This window comes from Tenrec ecaudatus, chromosome 8, assembly GCF_050624435.1.
Source record: "Tenrec ecaudatus isolate mTenEca1 chromosome 8, mTenEca1.hap1, whole genome shotgun sequence".
Classification (NCBI taxonomy): domain Eukaryota; kingdom Metazoa; phylum Chordata; class Mammalia; order Afrosoricida; family Tenrecidae; genus Tenrec; species Tenrec ecaudatus.
In genome coordinates, this window is record NC_134537.1 from 8,213,846 (window position 1) to 8,226,883 (window position 13,038).

Genomic DNA, 13,038 nt, shown 5'->3' on the forward strand with positions numbered 1-13,038 from the left:
CTGGGAAAGGATTTAGGAAAATGTCACAATGAAGGAAAGGGACTGTACCTATATAGATTTTTTGGGGAGGGTGGGTGAGGATTGAATGTGGCCTTAAACGTTGTAATTCCCACTCCCCGCGTGCAGGCTGATAATACAAGGACAATCAGATTTCCTATGGCTGCACAAACCAGCCTCCTTCTATAAGTTGCACACCAAGGAACACTGCAACTTCTAAGGACAAGATTCTGGAGTTAGCAATGCTAATTTCAATATCACTTATAGCAACGTAGACATTGGGTGAGGTAGACTTATTAAAAGCAATAAATACTTGCGTATAGGATACAAGTGGGCTTCTAAAATTTTTTGGGAAAAATCATTATATTTTAATTCTATTTCTCAAAAATGTTTTTGAAGCCCCCTCATATAGATACTATTTCCAGAAGAATACACAGATGGCAGCAGGAATTGCGTCTAAGGAGAGGACGGATAAGGAAACTTCATTGGGTACACTTTTGAACTTCTTTCTCCATGCTCTGATCACGGTCATGTTGTAGCTTGTCAAAAATAAATGTTTTGAAATATACAAAACGTACTCTTGACTCTCAGTGAGTAATTTAGCTGGTGGTGAGGAGAGCACACGTGAGACTACCAGAAAAATACAGGAGAGCATGTACTACCTATTTGGGTGGTGCTGACTACAAGCAGTGTGGAAAAAGATGTCTGGTGAGTTGAACAAGCTGAGTCTTAGAAGAAAGGACATTTTTGCCTCAGGAAAACAAAAGTAGAGGTGGGAATGTGCACAATTAAATAAAGAACCGTGAACTCTGGACTTCAAATTCCCCATTTGTAAAATGGAGATGAGTACCCACCTTAATAGAATTATTAAGAAAATTAAATACAGGATACATGTAAAGCATCTGACACACAGCAGGTGCCTATCTGCAGAGTGGCTGATAGAAGCATGATGGAACAGGGAGACCAGGCTTCTTAAAGTATTGGACATCTGTTCCGGAGAAGGGACAGGCTGTTACTATTAGGGCGAAAGTAAAACTGTGGAAGGTCACCCCCATTCTCTCTCTGCACTTCCTACACATGAAGATCACAAACAAGTATCTCCGCTCTGTCTCTAATGTTCAAGAAGGTAAGGGAGCTGACAGTTAAAGGATTGCTCTCTGTCATGGTGCTTCTGGTGCTTAGTGAGGATGGAATTCTGACTGAAGGTCTTCCCACAATCATTACATGCATAGGGTCTCTCCCCAGTATGAATTCTCTGATGTCGGACAAGGTGTGCCTTGCAAATGAAATTTTTCCCACACTCGGTGCATTCGTGAGGCTTCAGCCCAGTGTGGACCCTGTGGTGTTGAGCAAGGTCTGAATTCCACATGAAGCCTTTCCCACAGACCTTACATTCATAAGGCTTCTCCCCAGTGTGGATCCTCTGATGCCGGAGAAGGGCAGGGTTCCGAGTAAAGCTTTTCCCACATTCTTTACATGCGTATGGCTTCTCCCCAGTGTGGATCCGCTGATGTTGGATCAGGCTGGTGTTCTGACTAAATCCCTTCCCATATTCCTGACATTCAAAGGGCTTCTCTCCAGTGTGCGTTCTCTGATGCCTAATCAGGTTTGACTTCCAAACAAAGGCTTTAGCACATGCTTGACATTCATAGGGCTTCACCCTGGTGTGGGTTCTCTGATGTGCAAGGCAATGTGATCTAAAACGGAAAGCTTTTCCACACTCCTTACATCCATGGACTTTTTCTTTATTGTGAGTTCTCTGGTGTTGATCGAAGTCTGCATTTTGATAAAAACACTTGCTGCATTCTTCACATGCATAGGAGAGCTGCTTACTTAGAATTTTCTGATGCATGGCCAGGTGAGTATTGAGATCAGTCCTGTCTGGGCTTTCTCCCACGGAGAGCATCTCATCCTTGACAATCACTTCTATAATATCATTTGTAGTATTCTCCACGCTTTCCCCAGTAAGCCATCTCCCTAGCTTACTTTTCTCCACTTCACAGGTCTTTCCAACCCAGAATTGCTGGGAGTCATACCACCGGGATCCACTTGATAGCGTCATATGGTCATGTGCCTCCTGAAATAATTGCTGCTTCAGAATAAAATCCTCTTTTTCACTCTTTGACACGCCCTCTGAAAGAAGAAATCAAAGCTGAAAATGTTATCAGACCCAGCAAGGGGTATTAATATGCCCGTTTCTAAATGCCACCCCTGTGTCTCCTCAGCCTTATTCCGTCAGAAAATGACAACGTAAGAATGGCATACATAATGTGAGAGGAAGCACAGGCAGATACGAGAGTGATGCTAGAGTCTGTGATGCCGGCCCGGATGCAGCATCATGGAATCAAAGTGAGGCGAGCAGGACTTGCGGTGGCACGGTGGCTACACCCTGCGCTACAGTCTGAAAGGCTGCAGTTAGAAACCGCCAGCAGCTCCTTGGGAGAAAGACTGGGTTTTCTATTCTGTAAACAGTTACGGTCTTGGAAACTCAGAAGGGCAGCTCTACACAGTCCTGCAGGGTTGCTATGAGTCAGTATCGACGCGATGGCTGTGAGTAAGTCTAAGTTATGAGGCCGGGGGAGCCCAGGAAGCTCTGGATACCCTGCCAGAGTCAAGATGCAAATAAGGCTGGCTCAGTAAGAGGAGGGGGGCTCATTAGGAAAAGCACAGAGGGCGTGTTGGCGGGAGGAGAATGCAGGTGGTTGTTCATAGTGCACATGATCTGAAACCCGAGGGGGACAATAATATAAAGGGACGTGGCAATCTTATTGTGGTGGTTATATAATCGTCTGTCAATTTGCGGATTAAGAGTGCAGCCGGAGTCTAGCCTGTCAATCATTGTGGAGCCAAGGAGACCTCTGTTTAGGCGTGGCCTTCTGAAGATTCTGGGAAATCTGGTATTCCTTCTTGGAGGCAGGAGACACTCTCTTTCTGCTGACTGCCTGCTCGATATCCCTGAGGAGAAGCTACATGGACCTACCCAGATGCAGCCCTGGAAGCTGGAGAAGCCACATGGAGACCCCTGCCAGCGCTGAGATGCTTACTAGGACCTGTGTCTTTGTCACTGCCACCTAAAACCTCCTCGGATTTGCAGCAATTTTACATCCTCCAAGCTTCAGCCTTTTGTAATGCTGAGGCCAGGGACTGCTTGTCTCCTGAGCAGTCTCTTCTCTCAGATAAAAGTGGACTCTGAGTAGGAACAGATATGCTACGGGAAGGCGGCTACAGCTCAGGGGTTGGAGTTTTGCTTAAGGAATAGCCTAGTTCTTGGCTTTCTGTTTAAAAGAAAGGAAACTCTCACAAGTAGTGGAACAAGCAATCACCAAGGGCTTGAGACAGTAGAGAGGGCACGCGGTTGTCACCCTAGATCCACTGTAATCCTCCAGTGGGGAGTAGCCCCCGCTACTAGGCCTGACGAGCAGAGACCAGTCAGGTGAGGCCCATCCCATTTACTAAAGGCAACTGGTTCAGAAAGGGGAATCCATTTAAGTCAAGTCAATCAGTGCATGGTATTCCCCTGACCACAGAGATTTAGAGCTGGCATATGGCTTAAGCTGGCCCTAGGTGAGTAATCCTGGGACTGATTCCCAATGGTTAAAGGCTAAGGAAGACCTGCATCGTTTCTCTCTCACAGTTAGCAGAAGGAAACAAAACAGTGAATACAACTACGCAAAGCGGTGTAACGGTAGCCAGACTGCGGACAGAATCGGCAGACACGGAAGCAGAAAGGAGACTAGAGCTCAGATCAAACAGTACCTGTAGTCCTCTCTATCTATACACTTCCAGTGACAGGAAATAGTACATTCCTCCTGATGCCTTAAGTCAGCTTGATTGGCTTTTCTGTTATGTGTATCCAACCATACTCTAATATAGAAAGATTTCCAGATGCAGAAAACAACTGTGGCAATGGGAAACTGAGACCAAGCATCCTAAGGGCCTTGGTAGAGAGAAGTCTGAGGATTAAGAAGATGGATGGAGTCAGGGAGGTAGTCGGGAGTCACAAGTCTCACTAGAAAACTAGAAGCAGAAAAGCCTTAAGGATTCCCAGAGCTTTCCCACTGGCAAACCCCAAGGTATAGTTGACTTTCAACTTGTAACGACAAAGATGGCCTGCCAAGGGCAGAGTCAGGAAGACAATAAGCAAGTGGAAAGGCTACGAAAGACCAGAGTCAACAGGAAAGTCGGGGAGTAACAAGAAAAGGTGGCCGTCTTGGGAACATTAAAGATGCTGTGGAGGGGCCAACCAGGCGTATGAAGATGGCCGAGAGAGCCAGGAGAGAGCAGGATGAATCAAACAAGGACTCAAGGACCAAGGGGCCGCAGATGGAAAATGAGAACTCCACCGGCACCCACAGCATCGGGTTAACGGAACACATACCTAGGACACTGTAAAGATCCCACAAGGGGGCTGTGGCGGACTGGCACTCGCGTCCTCACTCACCTGAGGAGGTGCCCCTCTGGTCCTCTCCATCTGGAGCTCCCCGGGGAACTGACCACCATGGTGCTTCTCCTCGTTCCAGCTGGGAAATCAGGCGTGGCGTGGGAAATGGAAGGGCTGCTTGAGCAGAAAGAAATGGGACAAGCAAGTGAGCGAAACCACACAGGGCGGTCCGGGGCTCCTCCCAGGGCTGTGTCTCCTGGGACAGGAAGGGAAACGTGGGAAATAACTGGGAGCAGGAGCTCCAGGGCAGAGAGCCAAGAGGCCAGGAAATGGACACAGCAGTCAGAGGAGAGGAACTCAGTAACAGTTTCAGTGAGGAGGCGGACCGTTTCCCTGTTGAGGGACTGAGCTTTCCTGTCCGCTCTTAGAGGTCTCAGGTTCAACACCTGTATGAGGATGTTCAGTGCCAGGCCAGGGTCTCCCCTATAAAAGTGTGGTGCTGGAAACTGAGAAACCCAGTGGAGTCCTCGTTCCTCTTCCGTTTGTACCCACGGAACAGCAGGCATCTTGAGAAAGTCCTGTGTGAGGTCCAAACTGATATCAGGTTTCCTACCTCTCAGCAACCATTAGATGGGGTCATTAAGAATCCAAGGGACTAAAGTTATCATTCCATAAAGGAATTACCGATGACTCTTAGACCTGAGGAGGAAGGAGCCAGGGAAATGAAGGGCAGAGGCAGGAGCCCTTACCCAGGGAAGCCACGGCCCCATAATTGTCCAGCATCACATCCCGGTACAGAGCCCTCTGCGCAGGAGCCAGGCTGGTCCATTCGTTCTCCGAGAAGTACACAGCTACATCTTCAAAGGTCACCAACTCCTGAAATGTGTTGAAATGCCCTAGGACAACCCCCAGGACCCAGGCCTGGAATAAGGGGGTGAACGGGGCACTAAGAAGGCCTGGAAAGAAACCCTGTTGGTTACCTGGGTTCTGAATAACTCCGGGTACCTTAAGCAGATTTCACCTTCAACTTACAGAAAAGACCAGCTTTCTCAAGCCTTTTCATCTTTAGGTCATTGAGCAGCCTCGCCTCTTCTGCAGGACTCTCTTGGTCAGAGTTCCCCTTCTGCATCTCTATCCTCAAAACCACCACCTGGGATCTAGATCCCAACCCTTCCCCGGTGTGTGCTCCTTTGGAGCCCAGCAACCTTGATATCAAGAGCTACCGCTGGTTAAGCTTGTGGCAAGTATTTACCTATGCAGTGTATGCCTCACAGCCCAATGAACTTCCTCAAAGTCATAGACCTAAGCTCGAGCCCAGCCTGTCAGGCTCTTTGTCTCTTACCTACGATGCCATCCTCATGCCTGACACCCCTGCATTCCCCCTGTAAAACCCCTCCTCCTCTCTCCCTCCCAGTCATACCTACTAGCCAGAGGCAGCGAAGGCATCCTGGGATTCTGGGACCCCTGGAGACTGTACTCAACAGGACAGACTTTAACCTGGACTCCACTGTGCCCTCCATGTTTCATGCACCCCAGCCACATTCCAATACACTCCTTCCCCATGCGCCAGTCTCAGGGAACCCATTTTCTTTGGGAGCCCGGGCTACTGCAACTTGTCTTTTCTTCCTGTCCAGGCTCTCCCTTAAGGAATACAGAGAGTGTTCACCTATAACTATCAAGACTTCGTATCATTCCCCACGTTATAGGCCATCGAGTCAGGCTGTCTGCCTCCACACGGAAGAGGAGACCAATCTGGTCCATCGCCTTTGAACCCTTGCCTCTATAAGCGCTGGAGAGCACCTGTTGGCCTCCCTAGTGGATTCTCCAGCACTCCAGAGCTCAAAGGCTCTGGCTGGCTGGCTGGCTCCCCTTGACCTCTCTGTAACCACAGACACTTCATTTACCACCAGCGGGTCCGGCTTACCTGCCCGGAACCCCCTTCTTAGATAGGGTCCGATCCCAACATCTCCTGCATCACCTAGTCTCGCCCAACCCTGGCCGCACCCAGATGCGCGCCCTGAAACCTGCAGCTCCGTCTGCTCGGAAATCCAGCGGCTTCCTCCACGCACCTGCAAACTCCTGTCCCGCTCGGCGCTCGCCCTTTACTCGGTAGAAGTCGGCTGATTAAAATCGCCACCCACGACGAGGGCAGTGGCCTCCGCCCTGGCTCGAGCCGGTGCAACTGCACGCCGCCGGCTGCCCGGCGGGCCGACTCGAGCCCGGGGACATCGACGCCACTTTGCTCCCTGCTCGAACCCTCGGGCGGCCCCTCCGTCTCGGCCCCCGCTCCCCCGGCGGGCCCGCACTCCCCGCGCGCGGCCGGGACGGCCCGAGACCTCCGCCCCGCGGCCCGGGGGCCGCTCCGAGGCCGACCCCCACCCTGACCCCGCCCCCGCCGGCCAGGGCCGCGGCAGCCATGGCCCCGCCGCCCGCTGGAGGGGCTGCAGGGCTCGGGCAGGGGCGCTCCGGACGCGGCCGGGCCGTCACCGCTCCCCGCGCCGGGAACAGCCGGGACCCGCGCCCCGGATCGGCGGGAGCGGCCGCAAGGGGGCGCTGCGGCTTCTCTAGGACGGCGGGCGGAGTCGCGTCTCGGTGGTCTTCCCGCCCGTCCCCGCAGAGCGACGGCCACGCGATCGATCGCAACCGAAGCCGGGTCCTCCAGTCCCTGGCCCGCCCGGGTCACCGCGACGTGGTCCACGGAGGGCGGGGGCAGCGGGCGGCTGGAGAAACAGGGACCCCAGGAGGCATCCTGCCCTCCCCCGCACTGACCACCCTGCCCTCCGCACCCCACTGCCACGTGGCACGGATGGGAGCAGACATCTGGAAGCCACACTCCCCTAGCCTAGGTCTGATCGTCTCAGAGAGCCGAGTCGTCTGGGACTTACCACCGATGACTGCACCTGCAATGATCGCCCAGTGTGCGTCCTCTCCCCGAGCTTGTCAATGTCTGTAAGGGCAAAGGGGTATCTGTTGGATGAAAGAACTAATAAATGCCCGTCCGATTCGTTTCTCGGTTGAAGTCAGGCTTAAGGAGAGGAACGGGTGCTAAAGCAAGAAAGAAATGAACCTTTTAAAACAGGCGGAACAAAACTCGGCTACTAGGATGGATACCTGTACACTCCCCAGGCCCCAAGTGTACAGATACCAGATCTGTGCAAAGCCACAGAGCAACGGAGACCTTGGCGTCTCTGGGTCGATCTTTCAGAGGACACTGGAGAAGCTCATGAGTGGACACGAGTTGTGTGTGCAGAGCAGGAAGCGGTGATTCTTACCACAGTGTATTAGTCTGGGTACTTTACAGAAAAATCCACAGAAATTCATGTATAAGAGAGAATTTTATATAAAGGTTAAGTGAACATCAAGAAAACATTCCAACCCAGTGCTGCCCAAGCCAGCAAGTCCAACATTAACCCATATGTCCGACACCAATCCACAAAGTCCTCTTTCATCTCACAAAACACTCTATGATGCTGACTGTAGGAGGAAAGCTGAATCAGTGAATGTGTAGCACTGGCAGGGGTCTCCACATGGCTGCTCCAGCACCCAGGGCTGCATCGGGGTAGGTCCATGTGGCTTCTCTTTGGGCATGTCTTCCAGGAAGTGAACCTTGCCAGCTGAAACAGGGAACTGGCTAAGGCAGCTGTACCCTGGCCGGACCATCAGAAAGTAAGAGACCCGAAAACTAGAAAGGCGAGGCTCACAGAGCCATTTATCTCTCTGCCATTCAATTAATCCCACATGTTTATCAGCCAGGTTGGCACAATAAACTTTAACTGTCTCACACGGTGAAGATCACTACCTTGTTGAGCATGCACCACAGGTTCCCATAAAGTTCTAGGGGAAAAGATGAAGAACACTGAGCTGTGAGACAAAATAATTATGAGACTCTAGTTAATTGGACGATGAGCTCAGGCGATGCCCAATTACTAGGTCATGGCCCTGCAGTGCAGTGAGTTAGTTAATAAATAGCCTATTTAGTTCTAGCCTAAGGCCCTGCAGTGCAGTGAGTTACTTAATAAGCAACTCATCATTTAGCCCTAGTCTAAGGAACTGTGCTGTGGCGGGTAGGTTTCAGGCTTCCAACCACCGATTGGCAGTTCAAAGCACCAGTCACTCCACAGGAGGAAAAACTGTAAATATCTGCAGACTTGAGAAAACCCTATATAGGGTCACTGTGAGTCAGAATCAACTGGAGGGCAATGGGTTTAGCCAGTCTTTCTAACTCCCACTAAGTAATGGAGTGGGACAATGCGGATAAGGTGCTTAGGGCTCACCAAAGAGATTTAGTAGCTTGCTAGTCACGTAAATAAGGTCCATGGCACCTTTGTGGGGTGAGACCGTGCCCAGTAAGGTGTTAGGAACCCTCTTGAAGTTACATAATCTGGTGACAACTGGCGGAGGGGTGGAGTCTAGCCTATCAATCAGGTCCCAGCTTGATGACCTCATTTAGAGACATGAAGGAGATAAATAGCTCACTTGAAGCCAGATACACAGACTCTCTGCTTCATCTTCCTACTGACAAGACACATGGAGCTAAGCTAGAGCACTGGAGCTGGAGGAGCCACATGGAAACCCATGCCAGCACTGAGATGCTTCCACCGCCACTGGATCCACAAGATTTTCCACCCACTGGTCTGTGATCTTCCTGCATTCAGCATCATTGCATGTGTTGCATGAGTCTGAAGAGGAATTTATAGATTGGTATTGGACATATGGGCTAATAACGATTGGACTTGGGGATTTGATCTGGACTGGGCTGGGATGTTTTCTCGATATACAACTGCTCTTTGATATAAAGCTCTCTCTTACATATATGTGAGTGTCCTGGATTTGATTCTCTGTCAACCCAGACTAACACACCTCATGTGGGGATTGATCAATCTTGCCATGCCACAAGGCTTAAAACAAGCCATCCCAGAGGCAGAAAGAGAAGTCTCACGACTTCTTCCAAAAAGAAGATCCAGGTGCAGAGTAAGTGCTTGAGATTATTGATGACAAGAAGCCACAACAGAGAAACATCAGCAGGAGACGGCTTGGTGAGTTTCCAGCCCACAGAAGGAGAAAGCTGAACATCTTCAGTCGTGAAGTTTACCGCTAGAATGGTATGCCTCTGGGTACTTGTCAATCAATGGGGGCAAGAAATATGAACACCTCCGGGCTGAGGCTTATTGGCGGAGGGAGGTTCCTCTGGGTATTTATTTGTAGAGCTAAAAGTGATTTGTAACATTTGCCGGTATAGAGCTGAAACCAAGGGACTACGGGGCCAGTGGATCATGGACTAGATAGGGGCCTTCCTATCAGCATGGCTGCTAAGGAGCTGTCCTGATTGAAGAACTACATACTGAACATTTCTGAGCCTGAATAGTATGTAACCTGATAGATCCCTAATAAAGCCCATAACTGTGGGTTTGGCCTGTGAGTTCTGTGTGGCTACTTCAATGAATGATCTAATGCAGGGGTGTCAACCTGGAGGCCTGCAGGCCACATGCTGCCCCCAAGGTAATTTTTTTGTGGCCCATGATGCTCTGAAATAAGATGAAAATAGAAACAAATGTTATGAAGAAAATAGCACTTGGGGAGATGGAGGCAATGCCATACACACAGTTCCCTCATTACATTTTATTTCAGAGCATCGTGGGCCACAAAAATTTACATCGTGCGGCCCACAGGCTGCCAGTTTGACGCCCCCGATCTAATGCAACGCAGAGGCGGAAACTGCTGTGGAAGGGATAGCTCCTTTGGGATTGGCAGCCAGGTTGGAGAGGGAATCAGAACACCCCAGCAGGCCAGTTTGACAAGTCTACAAGAAGGAAGGTCTCCTATGGCTCTGATCAGGTTTTGGGTTAAAAGTTTTGGGAAATTAGCAAGATGATAGATAGATAGATAGATAGATAGATAGATAAATAGATATGTATCCATATTGTTCCTCTCGCCATTCTTATATCAAGGACATAGCCAAAGCTAAGATCATGGCCTCACTGGTAATGATACACTGAGCCAGGTTTTTGTTTATTTGTTTGTTTGTTTGTACACAGTGTATTGCTTATATACAGAGTTGGTTTTACATCTGACCAAATGCACCAACTTCCCAAGCTCTTGCCCCATGATCCACAAAAAGAATGATGCTGATGCTAAAGGGGAGGGATGCCTGTAGTGAGTTACTGGGCACCCACGGCTGAGGAGCCGCTCTAACCTGTAGCTAAGTGGCAGTGATGCTGGGTGGCTACATCCTGAGAGCCTCCCCTGGGAGATAAGGAAGTGGGTAACGGCTTCACAGAACTCCCCCCATCCTCTCCCCTTCCCAAACCCAGAAAATCAACACTCACACGTTGCCTGCATTCTGGTTGTGGTCAAGGTCATCGAGGCAGTTCTGGCCCATAGCCACTCCACTTCTATAGAAATGCACAAGATTTCCAGGGCTCTATGGCAGAGCCAACCCCCTACAATTTCACTCTCCATTCTCTCACACACCCGCCTAACCATGCTCAGTGTAAGCCACACAGAGGCCACCAGACACTCTAATTACCTGTACTGATAGATTGAGCCAAATGCATTCCATTTGTCCATTCCAAATTGGCAAGACTTGGAACTTGCTCACTTCTACATTGGTATGAGCAGTGGTATAAAGTTGTATAAACTTGATATAAATTTATGTGCATACACCCATAACCTTCACTGGTTTTTAATCTCTAGGGAAACCAGACTAAGACATCAGGCAGCATGAGAGAACAGTGACCATGATGATGGACCAAAGAGGACCCAATGGACTCTCCTGGAGAATACTACAGCCAAGCTCCCCATCCAGGCCAAGCCATCTGCAACAGTTAAGGTTTTATCTCAATTCAGCTAGACCAGGATTCTCAGACATTGGGCAGTAATAGTAACACCCTACCCCCGTGATGTGATCTAAAACAGCGTAATCACCTCATAATGGTATCTGCTGTGGGTGTGCAATCAGGTATAAGATTAGAGTGAGCTACAACACCACTATGCAAATTTCATCCCTGATCCAGTCCATTGAAAGGAAGTTTCTTCCGGAGTGTGGCTTGCTTTCAACACAGGGTGCTATAAAAAAAAGTTGGCTAGCTTTTTGCGGAGTCTGGATCCTGCCCCCGGTTTGTTTTGGGGCCTTGCACCAATGACCCGCTATATTGCCTGTCCTGGTAGTCCTCGCAGTTTGGCACATGACCCGCCAACCTTGGATTCCTTTGCCTCTGCCTCCACAAACCAGCCATCCTCCTGTCAATCCTGGATTCATCGAATACACACGTCAGAAAGGGCCTCTGGCCTGACATCTGACCCACACGCTTGGAAATTGACCAGATTTGGCCCTTACCCATTTCTACAATTGTGTGAATTCTACAATTTGCATTTTCTTGGTGGAAATTTATGTACATAAACCTATAATCTTCACTGGCTTTGATTCTCCAGAGCAGCGGGTCCCAATCTGTGGGTCGCGACTCCTTTGGGGGCCAAACGACCCTTTCGCAAGGGGTCACCTAAGACCATCAGAAAAGACATATTTCCAATGGTCTTAGGAACCGAGACACAAGGCACTGCTCCTCTATCCATCTCCAAGCGGTCCGCCCACATACAGATACGCTGATCTGGTGAGAAAGAAGCCATCTCAACCTTCACACCGACGTTGGCTTTTTACACATACTGTCGCAAAATGTGACGATGTAGTTTATAGCTGCTGTATTAAGACTGCTACCCATGCTACACCATGCTTCAAGACGACATTTCATGGATTTGTCATTAGAAATAAGTATTTCACAATATGTAATTACATATTGTTTTGTGATGAATCATTGTGCTTTCGTCATGTTCAATTTATAAGCATGAAAATACATCCTGCCTATCAGATATTTACGTGACACTTCATCACAGTAGCAAAATGACAGCGATGAAGTAGCAACAAAAATAATTGTATGGTTGGAGGTCACCACCACATGAGGAACTGCATTAAAGGGTCGCGGCATTAGAAAAGTTGAGAACCACTGCTCTAGAGAAACCAGCCTAAGACGTCAGCTCAACATGCCCATTCATCCAAGTGCAGCAAGAGGTATCGGTAATGGAAATGGTAATGGTCACCAGAACTGGCCAAAACAAAGTCCAAGGCATGTATCGCCCCCTACCACTCATGCTAACAGTTTAGGACAATCCGTCTGTGGGGAAATGCACAGGAGTCCATCGAGAACATGGAGTGGCTGGAAGGAAGCAGATCGGTATTGGTATCGGTATCAGTTAGGTGTGTTCTTTCAGAATAGCTTCAATTCCTTCCCGGAGTCTTCGGCTGTTGAGAAGTTCCTGCGAGCTTTAAAATTGTTTGCTGGTTAATGATAGAGTTGAGGGTGATGGTGGAGGTTTCAGCTCAATGGCAAGGTGCCCTGCCGATAACAGATGAAGTGTTTCTTTCTTACCTGTATACCCTTCCTTCCTAACTTGTGCCACCCTGCATCATTGCCCATACAGAGGCCTAAGTTGTCACTTCACATTCACAACCATTGTCTATAATTTCCCAAATCTGGAAGGCACAGGTGGGTAGCAAAAGAAACAGATCTAGGAAGCAAAGCTGTGGATAGAGGTATAAACATAGGTGTGCGCTCGTCAATATATAAATTCCTAGAACTAGAGGTATTGTCCTACGTACATATATT

The 13,038-nt window shown here is 49.3% G+C and overlaps 1 protein-coding gene across 1 annotated transcript; it reads right to left on the reverse strand.

The window, feature by feature from the left end:
• Nucleotides 1-1,108: 1,108 nt before the first annotated feature.
• On the reverse strand, nucleotides 1,109-5,242 carry ZNF662 (zinc finger protein 662). Its single transcript, XM_075555569.1, has 3 exons — nucleotides 5,128-5,242; nucleotides 4,439-4,552; nucleotides 1,109-2,130 (listed from the first exon to the last, which is right to left on the reverse strand). The coding sequence occupies exons 1-3, from the start codon at nucleotides 5,159-5,161 to the stop codon at nucleotides 1,109-1,111; spliced, it is 1,170 nt and encodes a 389-aa protein (XP_075411684.1). The 5' UTR covers nucleotides 5,162-5,242.
• Nucleotides 5,243-13,038: the final 7,796 nt, after the last annotated feature.

Bases quoted from the DNA above. Each gene is read 5' to 3' on its own strand.
- ZNF662 (XM_075555569.1), bottom strand. From the start codon at position 5,161: ATGCTGGACAATTATGGGGCCGTGGCTTCCCTGG. The intron at 4,553-5,127 runs GTAAGGGCTCCT...CTGCTCAAGCAG, and splicing joins TGGGGCCGTGGCTTCCCTGG to CCCTTCCATTTCCCACGCCA. The intron at 2,131-4,438 runs GTGAGTGAGGAC...TTCTTCTTTCAG, and splicing joins CCAGAGGGGCACCTCCTCAG to AGGGCGTGTCAAAGAGTGAA.